The following is an 18,888-nucleotide window of genomic DNA, read 5'->3' as shown; positions in this document are numbered from 1 at the left end:
AAGCAATGACAAGCATAGACTGCAAGCATGCACGAATTCTAGTGATCAAAGGAGTCCTTCCCGTGAAGTAGAAGATGGTTTCCCTCTCATGGAAAGCAGCAATCTGCTGTAAAACCAGATCTGTGCCCCTGACAGCTACCACATGTTCCCCTGCTGGTAAAGAACTCGCTTTACCCTCATTGGCTTAAACGTAAGCCGACATTAGATTATTAGTAGTAGGCAGCATAAACTGTAAAGGCCCCTCAGGCTGAGAGCATGAAGCATCAACATTTGGCTGAGGCAAATCCTAAACACACAAGTCCGGTTCATCAACCGACATTTTACGACGCTTATCCATCTCATCCCCTTCCATCAACTGTCCAGAATCTTCTGCTGCTGTGTGACCATCTGAATCGACCAAATCATTATCATCCCCATTCCCTACATGCTAGTCAAGAAAAGCCATATCAATACCGTTTGATTCCTGTAGTATCTCCATAACCAGGCCTCTATTGGGCTGCACAGGTCTGTCCTCTCTCTCTCTCTCTCTGGTTGAGAAACCCTTCACCCGCAGTTTTTGTGTTTTTGTGTTTAGGGTTTGCAGCCCCAAAAAGGGGCGCCATCCTAGACTTACTATGCCTATTTATAGGCCGCTCTCTCATTCATTCCTCACGGCTGATTCATTCAGTCTATCACCTCTTCTCTCCAGCCTCTCCACTACCCTCACACCCCTTCAGGAGGACATTGCGGTTTGTGGTTCGTGGTTGTCTTCATCATCTTCCTTGTGCTACGGCACCCTTGTTCCCTTATACACATTCACTCCATGATTCGGAACTTCATCATTCCATTCATCAAAGTTTTTTCTCTCTTCTCCATGTTTGCCGAGTTCACTCCGTGTTCCTCCCCGCCAACCCTACTGTCTCGCTGGTACATCATCTTTTGACATCTCTGTGTGTACAAGGACAGGTCAGCTCTCTGATCTGTGTAGGGTTGCAGTCGTACGCTCCCAGATTATGTCTCTCTTTCTCTCTCGGCACAGTAACATGCACACTGCTGGCGTCCAGGGGCAACAGACCCAGTACTGATGGCTGGCAGGGCAACAGATAAAGTATACCTGCATGTGATCTATGTGATCAGGCGCTCCCTCTCTCAGACGATTTCACTTGTACGCTGGCTAGGATTTACTGCAGCGCGGTGCCACTCCAAATCTGGACGAGAAACTGAGGCATGCACGATCAAGAGGGCATGGGAATGGTCGAATTTGGTGGCCTCTATTTGCAACATGGCGAAACATTATGGGGCAGGAGGTCGGCACTTCAAGTCCCAGCTATGTCTAGCCTGCACAGGTGCACGCGATGGCAAAGAAGGTGACATGCAGATCAGACGGGCGGCACTAGGGCCTCGCGCACAGGCGATGGCATCTCCTCCATCGACTCTATCATTTCTTTTTTTTTCCTGAAGATAATTGAATTAAGTAAATATTTTACATCAGACCATCAGATCGGCTTAGAACTCTCTCTTCGAAAAAATATATACATCAAACCATCTGGTCAGCATTCTCACTAAATCTCTTACATTCTGTTACATCAGACCATCAGGTCATCCAAGAAAGTGGCGAAAGGCTATCATGACTTTTAACATAGAGAAAATCACACTGCTAGTGTAGAGCGAACAATAGCTAGCCAGGTGGCAGCAATGTTAGGAAGGACGAGGTCAGCTGCTATCATAGAAGAAATCTTCCATAGGACTAAACCTCGAATACGGGCCACATGACCATGGATGTTTGAGACCAAATCAAAAATAAAGGCATTCCGAGTACGCCAGATATGCCACAAGGCAGTCCATCTTAGGAACTGGAACAAGCAAGAATGATTAGAATGCAAAGAAGGCATGGAGAGCAGCTTTCCCATAATCCATGAACGGGCTGTTATGTGTAGCTGATTCGTCAAGAGCCACACGCGAGAAATAAAACACCAGATTTGTCGCCCAACTGGACAAGAGGCAAAAAGATGAAGCAATGTTTCATCACATGTAGTGCAAAATACACAATGACTAGCAGAGATCTTTCGAGCACGTAGCACCTCTCCAATTGGAAGACCACAAATCAGCAGTCTCCACAAGAAGACTTTCCCCTGATAGGGAACCTTGGACTTCCAAATCTGAAGGAATCTTTTGTGCCACTTCTTTTTTCCATCCCTAATATGCCATAATTTATTCACCTTTGTAGTGACCCATCTCTTGGCCTCCACCATCTGATGGTATATTTGGTTAGCAGACCTCTTCTCAAAATCATCCGGTATCACAAACTTCCAATCATGCCATGGATACAATGGCTGTAGCATTGGTAAAGGAGAGAACCTTTTAAGTTTGACCTGTATGGATGACTAGATGTTACAATATCCTTGAGGTACCCGAAAGCATTGGCGAATATGCCGAAAAGAGTAAAGCCGAGACTGTCCAAGAATAACACCGTCAAAAACTGTCTGCAACCCCAAATGAGCCATCCGATTAAACTTGAGTCTGTGCAAATCTTTGTCTGGTGAATCTAACAATCTGGAGGAGGCCAAGACTTCTCTTGCTGGCAGCGAATTCGCGTCCTTGCGAATCTCAAGAGGGCTCCAACCTGAAAAACGTAGGATCTCCTGCCAAGATGCAATCAAATGAGAAAAGACTGGGTGATCTTAACAGTCCTCGAGGAATTAAGCACATGCCACCAGGAGGCACCAATGACCGTGTTACCATGGGAGATGCTAGTCTTTCCAATGAAAAATTTTGCAATATCAGGCCAAGGATGACTCTGTACACATAGCACCTGCAAAAGGGCCAACCTCAAGGCTTTCATATGCAAATTAGCATCTAGCAAAGCTACTCCCCCCATTCGTTTAGGTATAGTCACACACTGCCACGAAATTCAGACCTAGCCCAAACGGTTCTCCTTCTTTTTCCACAACTTGAACCTGATAGGTTGAACTAGTTCCAAAAGGGACTTCTTAGTCCAGGGAAGCAATGGCAAAAAGAATGATATCATACTGATCATAATACTTTGAGCAACTTTCAATCTGACATGTAAAGGCCAGTCTTTAGATTTCTAGTACATAAACCAGTCATGAATCCGAGAGGTCATCCAATCCAATAAGGCCGAGGGCGCTACCTCCACACCAATAGGATATCCCAAGTGTCTGGTGATATTTCCCTTTGAGATCACAATTCCATGCCAGCCTAGGGCCTACAGATCAGTCTCCATACAGGATAGAAGTGTAGATTTTTGAATATTAATATGAAGACCAGATGCCAAAGCAAAAAGATTCCATGCTACCATTGCCCGATTGACATTAGTGCGATCAGCCTTAAGGAACATGAAAGAATCATCTGCCAAAGATTGACCCAAAAGTTGAGTACCACTGGGAAGAGACAAGCCAACTATCTCGCCTTGATCAGCCAACTTATCTAGCAAGGAGAGCATCGGGTGAGTGACCAAAGCAAACAGCAAAGGGCTGAGAGGGCAGCTGTCACGAGGACGTGAAATTTTGAGATGTTTTAATCTTGCTAGTAACATTTGATTAAGTTATTAATCAAATGTGCAAGGTTGTTTAGCACATGTGATGCACATGGCAGTTATTTCATGGGAATAGGCCAAGGACCCCGAGGATGCAGTGGGTCTTAAAGGCAAAAGTTGTGTTAAGTTATGCCAACTAAGTTTTGGTGGTTAGTTGGTACCAGGTTGGACCCTAGGACAATTGTTTGGCCATTAAGTGTTAGTGGTGACACTAGGAACTAGCATTAATTAATTAATTAATGCTAGTCTAAGGGTCAACAAAGGTTGGAAACCACTCCAAGTTGCAAATGGCCCAGCCAATTTCATTACAGATTGACATGTTTAGTTTTGGGCAAGGTCAAAAGGGATGAAATTAATTTTCAGAATTAATTAATTTTGAAAATTTAATTTAATGGCTGAAAATGCATTACGAAGGCTGCTACTTGGCAAAACTTTCCCATGCAACTAGGGAGAAGGCTGTTGGAGGGTGGTGGAAGCTGAATTGCAGCCGTTCCGAGCTTGGTAGAGGAAGAGGAGGTGATCAGATTTGGCTCTGGAGGCGACGACGACTGATCGCGTGCCGCGACAGGATAGGGAGCAGCAGGATTTCTCTTCCGCCTCAAGAGAGGCGGCGGTAGAAGAGGAGGGCTCGCCAACCAAGCTGGAGTTTTACGCCCCCCCCCCCCCCCCCCCCCCCCTCCCCTTTTAAAGCTGTTGGTGCCATCAGATTTGTCATCAGAGCTACAAATCAAAAGATACATTTCAGCTGATTTTCTCTCTTTCTACAGCATTCTCTTATCTCCTCCAATCTATGCTCAAGCATTCTCAGCCATTGGTAGTAGAGTACAACCAAATTTGGTGGACAACAGAGAGTTTACTGCAGTAAACCTTAAATTACAGCAGTAATTAGGGTTTAGCAGCCACCTTGGGACCCGTGCCATCAGTCAAAGGCATTGTACACTGAAATCAGCACCGGAAATTCGTGGAATTGTGAGGATTTTAGATGCCAGCCCATCTATTGTGAATTTGGAGCAGCATTTGACCAGTTGGGGTTCCATTAGAGCAAGTCTTGGGTGAAAATCAAGGGGCAATTTGCCCGAATGCTTTGCTGATTATTGGAACAGCAGGGGGCCTTTGAATCAGCCAAGGAGATCGTGAAATCCGGCAATGAAACCATGAAACCAGCCTTCCTTCAATTAATTTTGAAAATTAGTTTCAGCCCTTTTGACCTTGCCCAAAACTAAACATGCCCATCTGTAATGAAATTGGCTAAGCCATTTGCAACTTAGAGTGGTTCCCAACCTCTGTTGACCCTGCACACGATTGAAGTAGGAAAGAGCGAAACAATCCAAGGACACATGAACAGACGAACAATGAAAACCACAGGACCTCCTTAAAAGATTTGCAAAATTCAAGAGAGGAGATAGGGTAGTGATCCTGTTGGGTGCCAAACGGCAAGGGCAAATGAGCGAACTGATCGGAGGGACCAGCCAAGGTCAAGGAGGTGAACCTAGCCCAAGAAGGGGAGACACCCCGACCAGCCTTCATTGCCGATGACTTGACTGAGGAAGAAGAAACGAGTCTTGTCACTCTCTTGCGAGAGTACGTAGATGTATTCGCTTGGTCCTTGGCATCACATGTGCTAAACAACCTTGCACATTTGATTAATAACTTAATCAAATGTTACTAGCAAGATTAAAGCATCTCAAAATTTCACGTCCTCGTAATAGCAACCTTGCCTAAGAGACCAAGATAAGGCAATTTCTTCCATGATCCCTTCATTAAGAGCAATACAAGCCATAGCGCCCTGACCAATAGTGTTAATAAGAGAAACCATGCGAGGGCCAAATCCCATTGTAGAAAATAATTGCCGCAAAAAAGACCAGCTAACATGATCAAATGCCTTCTCAATATCGAGTTGAAGCATAATAAGGAACCTTGGGCAACAACCGAATGACAACAATCTTCCAATCTAATGGCACACCGCCGAGCTTTTTCTTCGGGGTAGGTGGGATAGCACTTCTTCCACTTCATCTTCTGAAATATCCGCCTCCATTAAGTCTACCCATTCTGGTTTGACCTGGTTGCTTACCAACTCGCAAATATATCGGCGAGCAGTGAGTACAACATCAGAAAAATTCTCTTGCCGACCTAGCAAGGACTTATAAAAGTCGACACACATACGAATGATGAAGGCCGGATCAATCACCATAATATCCCGTTCATCCATTAAGCGCACAATATTCTCCTAGGAATATTTCTGGTGCAGGCGCAAATAATTGATGGGATTGATAGTTATTATCGTATAAAGCTTCAGCTCTGGCCAGCAATTTGTATTTTACATATTCCTCTTCCTGAAGAGAATGAACCCTGCCTTTCAACCATTCAATGCATGTGAGCAAGTCATCATTAGGATCCCCTGATTGACTTAGAGACAAGGAGTGGGCCAATAAAGATTGGGCATTTTGCAATTCAGCTCGTAAAGAGGAAGCATGCTGAATACCATACTGATGGGATAATTGTCTGGCATTATCCCTAAAAATGGCCCATGACTCCCTCCCTCCAGATAGGACCTTCAAGCTAAAAGAAGCCATTAGTTTGCTGAACATATTCCAAAAACTGATTTTGTTGCAGAAAAGATTGATTAAAACAAAGTGGCAACTAAGTAAGAAGGGCCTTAAATACATGAACAGGTCTATGGGTTATTTCCAAGACCAAAGGGTAGTGATCTGATAAGACATGTTGTCGTTCCACCCACATGTCAATCACTGCCGGAAGAAAGGAATCACTCTGACAAATATATATCCGATCCAGTCTGGCCTAGGTTTTAGGATGCTGCAAAGATCGATAGGTATAACCAGATTGTGATGGATACATCCACGACCACATGTCCTGCTTCAAAGATCCAGCTGCAAGGGCATCCCAAGCCTATCGCTCAGGACCATCCATAACTGAGTGCAAAGAAGTAGCCTGATCCCTAGATAGACATGCAATAAAGTCGCCCATGACAAAACCTTGACGAGCCATGGAAAGGCAGTGCAGGCCATCCCAAAGTTGACAAGGTTCCCTTGCCATAGAAGGAGCATACACGCCCACCAACCACAAAACCTCTCCCTCATAAAGAATCTCCAGAATCACAAATCAACCTTGAGGGTCTTGAGAAACCAGTGATGGTTGCAGGCAGGATTTGACAGCCAACATAACTCCAGATTTATATGGGGCTCGACCACTGAAAAAAACAACGTAATCCTTATAAACATAAGAGGATCCAACCAAAGCATGCTCTTTATGTTCCACCGCACAAAATACATCCCAGTTTCCAGCACACACAACTTTCCACAACCGATACTGCTTGCTGCCTGAAGAGATACCTTTCACATTCCAAAAAGCAATTCTCATAATAAATCAAAAAAGAGAAAACTACTGAACCACCGCTTTTCCTTTTTATTTTACATCTATAGCTTTAGCAACCTGGAACCTTTCCATCTCGCTTCGGATTACATCAACAAGGTCTGCCCTTTGCAAACTAGCAATCGAAGCACGAGAAGGAAATCGATATTACTGCGAACGAAAAACATCCCTAGGAGGCACAAGCCTCCCCTGCGCATCAAAGCACAAAGCAGAATTGGAATTTCTTTTATCATCCCCCGCCGGAGCACATGAAGATTGAGGGTTCATGTAAAACCCCTTATCTTTGCGTTGAAAAGTCTGAGTGATGGGATGTGGCGATGGGTGGGCAGGAGCCGAACGAGAAGCTTGTCTTGCATTACGTCTAGCCACTAAAACCCAAGAATCTTCCCGAGAAGACACATTCCACTCAACCAGAATGGAAGTACGCTCAAGACCCACTTGAGAAATGTCCTTCTTACCTTCATCCCAACCATGTTGGGGAAGCATCTCAGAATTAGCTTGAGGCTGCTGAAGTGTGTGGGGAGGATGGTGTTCTTGCATATCCATATCTAAATCTATAGTTTGCTACAAAACCTCCAGATTTTTGTCACATTCTGAAATGAAATTGCCCAATTGGCCACATCTAAAACAATGTCCTGTAAAAGTACCCCATTTCAACTCATAAACCAAGGTTTGCCCCGACTACTCCCTCACAATTGTCGCCTGCGCTGGTGCCCCCTCCTTCCCCGCCTGAGCCCTCGCCTTGTCTTGCCCGTCGCTCCGCCAGACTTCCGCTCTGCCCCGCCCTACCCATCGCCCCGCCCCGCTTGTCACCTGTCCTATCCGTCGTCTTGCCCTACCCTGCCCGTCACCCCCACCCTGCACGTCGCCCCGCCCTACCCTGCCCCGCCCTGCCCGTCGCCCCACCCCATCGCCCGTCGTGTCCGTCATCCCGCCTTGCTTGCCCATCGCCCCCACCCTGCGCGTCGCCCCGCCCTGCCCATCGCCCCACCTTGGCCATCATCCTGCCCGTCATCCCTCCCCCCGCCTAGCCCAAACAATTCGTCCCCCCCCCCCCCCCGGCGCACTTCCCCCGTCCGCAACCTCGGACCCATCCGTAGCAAACATAGTAGGATTCCCCTCCCTCGCCATCGATTCCCCCACCCTCCAGTTGCTCCCTCCATCTGTAGCAACCCCCCCCCCCCCCCCTTAGGTAGCACCGTGACGTGATTGTTAATCCTCTCAGTAGGGACGCGCAATGGAAACCCCTCGTGAGACACCGGCGCACTCAGCGAGTGCCCCCCAATCAAACACCTTGCGCATAGTCCTCTCTAAGGAACAGCTCTTAGCCGTCCAAGCTAAGGAGCTGGAGCTAATGGAAACACCGATTTATGGTCAGGTAGTAGGACATTCCCTAGCCAGAGCCCAGCTTCGGGATTGGCTACACTCCACGGTGCGCATTGAGATAGCGTAGATCGAGGAGGCGGTCAAATTGGGCCAAGGGATCTTCATGGTCCGGCTCAGCTCGGCGAACGCAGCTTGCGAGTTACTCACCAGTTCACCATATGCGTCTACGAAGGGGGTCATACACATGGTCCCTTGGTACAGGGGCTTTACTGTGGAGGCGTTTGCACTCCACAACAAGTTTCTTTGGCACCCAGTCACTCTTCTTTTTATCGGCCTGGGGATTGAGTATCGCCAGTTGGTGGAAGACTTTGGAAGGCTTTTCAGCACTATCCTTCCCGCGTCCTTCGCGGATGCAGTGACAACTGCAGGAGTCTCAAAGGTACGGGTGGAAATAAAAGAGGTCAAGAATATCCCACAGTTCCTAGAGATTGAGGCGGGCGGGCACTCCTTTAGGCAGCAGGTCATTGTGACTGGGCAGCCAAGGCAGTGCCTGCGCTGTCACGACTTTGGGCATCAGGGCAGCAGGTTGCACGCATTTCGTAGCCAAGGTGGCTCCGCCGACTGGCCCATAGGTGGACGCTAATGGCTTCACACGGGTCCAGAGACGACAGAGAGGGAGACACCAGGGGGGGCGCAGCCTGCGTCTCAGACCCAGCCTCGGCAGTAGGAAGTAGGTGGGCGTGCGACGCCCCCTCGGCAAAGCACTCTACATCCCCCTCTTGCCCGCCCACCCGATAGGACCGTAGCCCCCCACATCCACCACCCGCACCACAGACTACCTCTCCTAAGTCTCCACAGCCCCCACACCCACCTCCCTCCACATCCCAGGTCCCTCCTCCCACTGACCCTGGCCAACAGCCCCCCACTCCTAGGACCACTAACCCCCCCCCCCCACACCTGCCATGTACTTCCGTCCACCCCACCATCCCTCGATCATCCTCCCCCCACCACCTCCTGTACCGAGCACCTCCCCTGATCCGCACCTGTTTCAGGTGATCCTCCCTAGTCCCACCCACCTGCCTCCCACAGGAGGTGATGAGCCACACACGCCTACATCCTCTTCGCACCAGCAGTCCTCCCCCTCCCATACACCCACCAGCTCATCCACCCCTGGCGCCCGTCACACCTTCCCGAGACAGGCACGCCTGTTGCCACAGGAGTTCTTCCCGAGTGGCCCATGGTCCTACTTGAGAGTTGCAGAGCGCAAAGAGTTCCCACTACCTCTAGAGATGGGGATCTTCGTGGTTCTTAAGTCAAGGAGGGGCAAGGTCCATCTACTAGCACCGCCGGATGGACCAAACTACATCTTCTTTCTTCAGTCCTCTCACTCAGGGGAGTGGACGACGACGCAGATAGAGGAAGAGTTGAAAAGTCAGGTGGCTGACCACACCTCCCAGTGGATGGCAGAAGGACTAGCACTCCTGAGTCCCCACAGCCCCCACACCCACCTCCCTCCACATCCCAGGCCCCTCCCCCCCACTGACCCTGGCCTACAGCCCCCCACTCCTAGGACCACTAGCGCCCCCCCACACCCGCCATGTACTTCTGTCCACCCCACCATCCCTCGATCATCCTCCCCCCCACCACCTCCCATACCGAGCACCTCCCCTGATCTGCACTTGTTTCACGTGATCCTCCCTAGTCCCACCCCCCTGCCTCCCACAGGAGGTGATGAGCCACACACGCCTACATCCTCTTCGCACCAGCAGTCCTCCCCGTCCCATATAGCCACCAGCTCATCCACCCCTGTCGCCCGTCACACCTTCCCGAGACAGGCACACCTATTGCCACAGGAGTTTTTCCCGAGTGGCCCATGGTCCTACTTGAGAGTTGCGGAGCGCGGAAAGTTCCCACTACCTCTAGAGGTGGGGATCTTCGTGGTTTGTAAGTCAAGGAGGGGCAAGGTCCATCTACTAGCACCATCGGATGGACCAAACTACGCCTTTTTTCTTCAGTCCTCTCACTCAGGGGACTGGACGACGACACAAATAGAGGAAGAGTTGAAAAGTCAACTGGCGGACCACACCTCCCAATGGATGGCAGAAGGACTAGCATTGTTTGCATAGCAATGGCCTGGTTGCATGATGGACATTAACTGGTGGGCTGGTGCCGAGGTCCCTCACCTGAGCATTATCTTTCGAGCCCCTCCAGAGTTGAGAGCTCCTACGGATGTGATTGAGTGGCCCCTGGCACAGGCGGCCCGTTTCTACCATTGCACAGAGTCTCGACTCTCAACATGGTTGATAGATGCATTGATAGTACCACCTGGAACTTCTATCACCCCGTTGGTCCGGCCAAGGGCCACCATGGGGGAATGGAGCTCGTCGTCGAGACCAGCGTCAAAGCGTACATGCATGCCTCATAGCTCCTCCTCGTCACACAGCAGCCTCCACACCAAACAGATGCCTATTCGGGTAGTCACAGGTTTCTCCATGAGCTTACATCTTGCATCCTCGAATGTGAATAGCCTCCACTATAGTGGGGCACGTGGTTCCAAGAAATTGATTGTTCGGTAGGAGTTGCAGCCTACCCTTGCCGGACAGATCGACATCTTACTTCTACAGGAGCACAAGCTCACCCCCACCCAGGCCCAGCGAGTAGGGAAGGTACTCCCAGGTAGCTCGCACACTTACTGGGAGCACGCCATAGGTGCCTGCGGTAGGAGTGGATGCGTATGCACCTCTATTGGTCCGAGTCTTACCACTTGTGTTTGAGACCACGGGACGATAGTGGTAGGGAGGGTGCTATGGATCAGATTGGATATTAGGGACTCGTGCCTTGGAGTCCTTAATATCTATGCCCCTACGGAGGTTAGGGCACGCAGCAGGTTCTGGGTGGAGATCGCAAAAGGACTCCCAGAGGTGGACTCCTGGATTGTTGGAGGAGACTTCAACAACCTAGAGGCTTTGGAGGACTAGCAGGGCAGAGGGAGAAACTACCAATGCATGGTCGGGGAGGAGCAGGAGGCATGGGAGGTGTTTCTACTAGCAGTAGGAGCACACAATGCGAGGAGAGACCCTGCCTTCCACAAGAGGGAGAGGTCACTGGACTTCTCTTGGGGATACAGGCGGCTAGGTGGAGTCTTGCTGGAGCGGTTGGACAGGTATTATGTGGGAGAGTGGGGAGGCTCTCGGTTGGGCAGTTGGTGGGCACCACCATGTCCGTTCATTGCCCGGTTCTCCTAACACTAGATCCCCCAGCATCTGCCCTAGACTCACGATCTTGTCGAATCCTTGACTCGATCTACAGGAGGGAGGAGGTGACAAGACAGATAGAGCAAATTTGGACCAGAGAGTGGGGCAGGAGGGGCCAAATCGCAGAGGAGGTTGCAGAGGCCCTAGCTGAGTCGAGCAGAATCTGCCAAGAGGCAACCATACAGGCGAGGCAGCAGAGCTGGGAGGAGAGAGCACTCCAGCGAGACCTTGCGGCCACGCAAAGATTATTATAGGTGGCACCAAGGGATCCCACTCTCCATGCACAGGAGATGCGTGCGCAAGCAGCCATTGCTGGCCTAGAGGACAGGTGCTCTGAGTTCTCTTTCTGCACCTCAGCAGCTTTCTATGCGCGGAAGGGGGGCACGATGTGCAGGGAGTTTTTTCAGGTGCACCAGCCTCGCACCTTTGGAGAGCAGATATGCAACCTCCGAGATCAGTATGGAAGGACCTGTTCTATAGCCCAGACGAGGTGATGGAGATTGCCACCGACTACTATAGTCGCCTCTTCCAGTAGGAGATAGCCTCAACTAGAGGACAGCGATGTAGATAGCAGGTTTGGGATAATATCCCGTCCCTCGTCACAGAGGAGATGGAACGCTCCCTCCTAGCCCCCTTCACAGAGAAGGAATTAGACGAGGCTTTCCATACACAGGACGAGCAGAAATGCCCGGGAGAGGATGGCCTCTCTAAGGCTTTCTTCACTATCTTCTAGGAAGTGGAGGAGAACCCCCTACTGTTGGCCTTTTAGGAGATTTTCACTTCAGGACAGATGCCAGGGAGTCTATCGGCAGGTCTTATCAATCTTCTCCCCAAAGGGGGAGACCGGTTGGAGCTTTTCCAGTGGAGACCGATCACCTTACTGTCAGTGGCCTATAAGGCACTGGCAAAGATGATTGGTAGGCGACTATACCCCTTGCTTCCAGACATCATCCATGACACACAGACAGGCTTTGACCAAGATAGGAGCATCCCGGACAATGTATTCACCTTCTTTGAGGCGAAAGAGTGGGCCCAATACAGTGGGCAGAGACTGGTCGTACTACTCTTGGATTTTGAGAAAGCCTATGACAGGGTGGACTGGGATTTCCTAGGGGGCACCATGGTAAGGTTGGGCTTCCCCCAGGCTTGGATTTCCGAGGTCTCCGCACTTTACAGATCGGCCACCAGCAAGGTTCTCATAGGAGAGAGGTGAGGGGAGGAGTTTTGGCTGGAGAGATCGGTCCGACAGGGCTGCCCCCTGGCCCCGTACCTGTTCCTTCTCTTTTGCAGAGGCGATGTCTCACTTCCTGAGGTCACATGTGAGTAGTTTACGTGGCCTCCGACTTCCAGTAAGAGAGGAGACCGAGCTGTAGACTCAGAGTATGCATATGACATAGCGCTCTACATAGAGGGCGACGAATTTATGCTGGAGAGAGTGAGGCTCGCTCTTGAGATGTTCTTGTCCGCAGCCTCACACCGGGAGGGCAGACTTGGAAGGTCCTACTGTAAGAGGGTCTTCAGGACTGTAGACCGAGGCTTGGCAGTGAGTGGAGGCCGTCCCTAAGATGGATCTTCACGATAGCCTAGATCACCCCCCCAGATCACCCTTTCTACGCAACTTGCTCCTGTATGGCAGGGCCTCCATAAGGCCCTTATCCAGAGCCCCCTAGGCTGCCAGGAGGAGATAGACCGTCAGCCGATGATTTGGAACCCCCAAGTTAGGGACCGGGAAGGGGCACACATCGGCGAGCGCCCCCACATCCAGTGGGCTAGTTGGGAGGCTGGCCCGGCTCGTACAATCAGGACATGGCGGGAGGTGCACAGGATGGTGGACGAGGAGGTGCTGAAGCAAGCATCAAGCTACCAGCAAGGAGTGGAGCTGAGGAGAAGGGAGATAAACGCAGCGATACCTCAGGAGTGGCTTGCTCCCGCGTTCCGTGAGCCAATAGATCCCGGGGAGGTATAGGCCACTAGGGTTTCACCAGCAGGCATCCCCTTACAAGTGGCAGGAAGAGTGGGTGGCGCTCCACCTGGGACCTTTTTCACAATGTAGGAGGGGGGGCATCTGGCTCTTGACAAAGGGTAGCAAGACGAGGGGATAGCTATCCTTTCATGGAAGAGGATCCGGGTGGTTGGCCTTCAGGGGAAGACATGGCGGCTGGACCCTTTGGTCTTTTGCCAGGAACTTAGGGAGTGGCGCCTCTGGATTTGGGAAGAAAGGCCACTTGATGAGCTGGAGTCGGATTTGGGAGAGTGGCTTTGGCCGGCCACTACGGTGGCCAAGAAGCCACCGAGGTTCTTGGAGTACACCACCAGGATTGGCAGACACGTACTGATGTAGGAGGACATGGATTGGGCGCTATCACGTAGCAGACACTGGGCGGAGCACAGCATCACGGAGCCATTCCGACGGACCTTCTGGCGCCGCCTATGGGACAGCTGGAGGCCGAGAAGGGTTTCGTACTTTTTATGGCTGGTGGCACATGGAGGCTTGGCAGTGGGAAGCTGGCTTGCCCACATGCAAAAGGAGGGAGTTTGTAAGTGCTGCGCACAGCAGTCGATGGAAACCCCAAAGCACTGCCTTTGGTCGTGTGAGGCGGCACAACTCGTGTGGAGAGGAGTATGCCACATCTTGTGCCGCATAGCACCCAGCCTTGGATGTATCTCTTGGGGTGCTTTCTGTTAGCAGGCGGTCAGTAAGGGTCGTCACCTTCTGTATGAGGTCGGGATGCAGGACATGATATTCATGATCGAGGCAGAGTCGTGCGCAGTGGTGGGTTTAGAAGCTCTACCCATCCGCCGGGCACTAGAGCCCACAGCAGACTGCTCTGAGGTATGGGAAATCATAGGGAGTCTTACTGGTTGACATATCTGGAAGATGCGGTGTCAAGTGGCTTTCGGCGAAGAGAGACCTTCAGTACAAGCAACCCTAGCGGAGCTCTAGACCTCCATCATCCACTCCCTTCAAGGCTGATGGGATCAGGTGCAGAGTGAGTCCAGGGCTCGTCAAGAGCTCCGTGGTCATTTCATGCGCACTTGGGGCGGCCACGACCTGTTCTTCGTGATGCAAGCAAGCAGCCGCAGATGGCGATACCCCCCCCCCCCCCCCCCAATGGGCTTCTTGCCCCTATCCCCCCCAGACCGCCTTGAGAGGCTTGTATATATGATGTATCTGTGACTTTCACCAGCTCCAGCTTGGTCTGTTGAGCATGAGCACTTCTTTGTATTCAGGTTTTTTCTGAAGTGATATGATTAGCCAAACTTTATTTGCCAAAAAAAAAAAAAAAAAAAAAACCAAGGTTTACAGTCTTGGAACCTGAAAACAGATTTTGGTCGGGCGAGGTTTTCCTGTGTCCAAAAGCATGCATGCCCTGTTCCGATTGCGGGAAGGTTTTCCTGTGTCCAAAAGCATGCATGCCCTGTTCCGATTGCAGGAAGCCAACTGAGGCTCTACCAACACGTCGCCTAAGGTTCTCAAGACCAAAGGGAGGAGTCTCCAAAGATGCGCAAGGAAATCAACCATCTCCACCCAAATAGGGCATGCCTCCCTCAACACCTCCTGAAACTCGGCCATGGGCCTCCAAGGGACCATGTGAACCAGCTCCCCATCCAAAAACAAAGGGATGCGTTGCATGATGAAAGACTGCACTTCTGAGGAGCGAAAAAGCAACTCAAAAAACCCCTTGGGACCATCATAAATTTCTTCAACAAGAGGGTTTTGCACATGCCCTAAAGCATCTTCTTGGCATTGTTGCACATTCACAAGCATAGACTGCAGCCATGTACGAATCCTTGTGATCAAGGGAGTCCTTCCTGTAAAATAAAAGATGGCTGCCCTCTCATGGAAGGCAACAATCTGTTGTAGAACCAGTTCCATTCCCATGACTACAACTACATGATCCCCTTTCGGAAAAGAGTTAGCTTTACTCTCATTAACATGTATATAATCGGACATAAGATGGTTGGCAGTGGCCAGCATGAACTCAAGAGACCCATCAGGTCCTTGACCAAAAGCATGGACCTCTAGCCAATGCAAATTTGGGAGGCATAATAGCGGATCTTCAACCGACATCTTTTGGCGTTTACCTGTCTCATCCCCTTCTATCAACTGCCCGGAATCCTCCGCCAATGAATCACTATCCGAATCCGGCAGAACTTGGTCTTTCCCATTCCCTAAGTGCTGGTCGAGAAAGGCCACATCAATACCATTTGTCTTTTACACAATCTCCGTCACTGATCTAGATGCTGAGCACTCTGTCAAAAGAATGAAATAAAAGCTTGTTGATGTTACAAGATAGATTTTCTTGCAAGAGAATTCCTTTTTCCTTGGTGTTCCTCTTGGGGCTCCACTCTCTAAATCGTTGGCCAAACCTCAAGGCATAGAAAAACTTGCAAGTCCTAGTATCTCGGTTATAGTTTCTAATGAGAGCCAAGCATGTCATGAAATGAGCATGAGTTTTTGTGGCTCAAACATAATTAATTAAGCCACAATTAGCTATGAGTTCTCGAATGGTTTGCTATCTGTTCATTAGGCTTTCAAGTTTGGTTAAATTCTAAAACCACAAGAGTTCCACTCCCCACATGGTTACCTTCAAGTTGAAGTCTTGCCTTTGATGTGTGGTAAATGCCAATTTATCTTCATTTCAAGGATCTCTAATCAACACTTGAGTTGGCACTTGGAAGCTTCTTCCATCCCTGGTTCATCTTTTCTTTGCAGTTTGTTACGAGTTTGACAATGCCTGCAGAAGGTGTTAGAGTAGAGGCCCCTGTGTTGTCAAAGTACATTAATGGATAGCCGATCATCTAGAATCCATAGGTCTTGGATAGAAAAAGGTTGCAGCTTGTGGAGTGCACTTAGTAGGCTATTTGGGAGGCTGGACTTGCCAATTCCATCAGAGTTTGGAGAAATATCTGTAGTGATGCAGACTTGTGGATCCTTCAACAAGGAGTGGGAGCAAGAGGGGAGTAGAAGCTAGATAGTTGGAGATTGCCACAGGAGTGGCTTGCCCCCCCTCACAGAAAGCATGTGTAGAGGGGCCTCGGTTGGGGGCAGCTCAATTTTACATGTATGATCAAAGGCACCCCCTAAAAACACTTTCTTCATCATACATGTGGGTGGCAACCTATCTTTCGATAGAGGATAGACAGCAAGGCTTAGCTTTCCCCAATCTCCCTTGGAGGAGGATTTGAGACAGAGGACTGTAAGAGAAGTATTGCAAGCTTGACTTATACCTTGCCTAGTCAGATACCCAAGTGTGGTGGTTATAGATCTAGGAGGGCCAAGCTCTGGATGAGTTGAGATTTAATTTGGGAGAGTGAAGTTGGCCTGCCTCTTTAGTTTCACAGAAGGCAGTGAGTTTCTTCGCCTACACTGCATGAATCAGTAGGCATATTTGATGCAGGATGATGTGGACTCTTACATTGGGTAGAGGATAGCATCACAGACCCCTACAGTCACTTTCTGGAGATGATGATAACATAGTTGACAATCGAGGAGGGTCCCATACTTCCTGTGGCTGGTGGGCCATGGGGATCTAATCATTGGCAACTGATTGGCATAGATGCAACAGGACAGGGCTTACTGAGGTTGCCCACAGTTGCACCTAGAGACCCTGAAGCACTTTTATGATCTTGTGAGGCCACGTACTCTAGGAGGGCAAGATGCACGATGTGATCTTCGTTATTGAGGCTGGTTCATGTGTAGTAGTAGGCCTGGAGGCTTTGCCTAGGCAACAGGTATTGAAGCCTACTGCATCATGATTAGAGGTGTGGGAGATTATTGGTAGCCTCACAGGGTAGCGCATTTGGAAGGCCCACTCTGTTGCCAGCTGATGTGCAGCGGAAAGAGTATTTTGGTGTATGCCACTTTGGCAGAGTTATTTTCATCCATCATTCACTCCCTCAAAGGACACTGGGAGTAGTGTCAAAGGGTCCCTTGGCATCGGTAGGAGCTTTGGCACAAGTTCCTTCACACCTAGGGTTGCCATAGCCTGTTTTTCACTTTACAGGATTGGCAAACCTGAACGGTGTTACACTCCACTGCTTTGTTGGGCTCTAGTAAGTAGATTGTTGGGCACTCGTACTTTGTTGTTGTATTTTCTTTTGAGTAATATCATTAACAATGATAAACATATTGACCATGGAATAAAACTCAGCATGGCACTTTCTACCATGATTGCTAGAATACCATGTCGGTCCTTGGCACGTATATCCTTACAGCTACTTTGCATAACATTCATTAAAAAGTACAAGGAGAAAACATACTATAGACTGCTCATTGTTGTTAGGCCATATACTTCAGACCAGCACACAGCATTACCTGACACTATAGACTGCATCATTGCTTTTTAATTTAAAACATACTATTAGATTGTCTGACCACGCATTACAGCAAACCCCTCACACATGTTTTACATCTGTATTGCCATTAAATACACTTCATTTTAACTGGTCAATGCATTGCAGATCAGTCAGTTTACCTGCTCTGTTTTTAAAATTAAGCGTTTCTGCAGAGTTTGAATCTTCAAAATCATCTCATAAGCTGTTGGATCAGTTCCTTCAAGCTGACGCCAACGATGAACATTCAAAGGGTTTTCTAGTTCCTCAGACAAGGCTTTCACCTGCATTAACATGTCCAAAATAACTTTTCATATTGAATAATCATGACATAACAATGGTTCTGTTGGGAGATTTCCCTTGCAATGACTGATTATATGTTACTATATTTAGATTTTATTCAAAATGTTTCAAACCCATCACAAATACAGATCTTCCTGTACACCTTATCGGTTGAAGATCATACACACTACCTTTGGAAAACCTCTTCAACAATAGTAGCTGAGTGCTTGTGACTTTCAATTTGGCATACCAAGACAACTTGATATGTCAGTTTCAAGTCAATATGAGAATTCGACAAGATTAATATGTATTTCATCACATGGTTACCGAAATATTATATGGACTCTGACAGGTATCATTATGAAAGAAAACAACACTTTCTTTTCAATTGATTCTTTGAAGATAGATTCATGCTTGCCACATGAGGTTTGTCTGGCTCTAATGGGCTTGATGTAAGTACTCTTCACTGCTCAAAAAACATTGTGGTCAAGGGGAACAAACTTCTAGGATCTAGAAAGTCAAACCTGTTGGTCAACCAGAAAGGTGGTTGAAAGGCTGACGGTAGGATGCTGCTTTCACAAAATTGAGGTGGGAATGTAGCCTAAAATGTTGGTTTCTTCAGATGGTGTGTGTAAAGGATCCAAAGCCTAAGCCCATAAGAGCATAATGAAAGAGGTCATTTTAAAGACACAACATGAAGCCAATGGTCACTCATAACCACATAAAAAGCAAGATCCCTTGGCAGTTGCATTTCTTTACTCATGC

At 49.0% G+C, this 18,888-nt stretch overlaps 1 protein-coding gene across 2 annotated transcripts in view; it reads right to left on the bottom strand.

The window, feature by feature from the left end:
• LOC148032127 (cilia- and flagella-associated protein 58-like) overlaps positions 1 to 18,888 on the bottom strand; it is a 156,263-nt gene that overhangs the window by 41,733 nt on the left and 95,642 nt on the right. For both annotated transcript variants that reach the window (XM_087682755.1, XM_087682754.1), the window contains one exon: positions 17,985 to 18,125. In XM_087682755.1, the coding sequence (XP_087538881.1) occupies positions 17,985 to 18,125 (141 nt within the window). The remainder of the gene's footprint in view (positions 1 to 17,984; positions 18,126 to 18,888) is intronic.

This window comes from Lygodium microphyllum, chromosome 8 (genome assembly GCF_053477565.2).
Source record: "Lygodium microphyllum isolate KBCC chromosome 8, Lygodium_microphyllum_v1.1.10, whole genome shotgun sequence".
NCBI lineage: Eukaryota > Viridiplantae > Streptophyta > Polypodiopsida > Schizaeales > Lygodiaceae > Lygodium > Lygodium microphyllum.
Note: the sequence above shows the minus strand (reverse complement) of the source record. Positions and strands in the feature narration are given on the sequence as shown.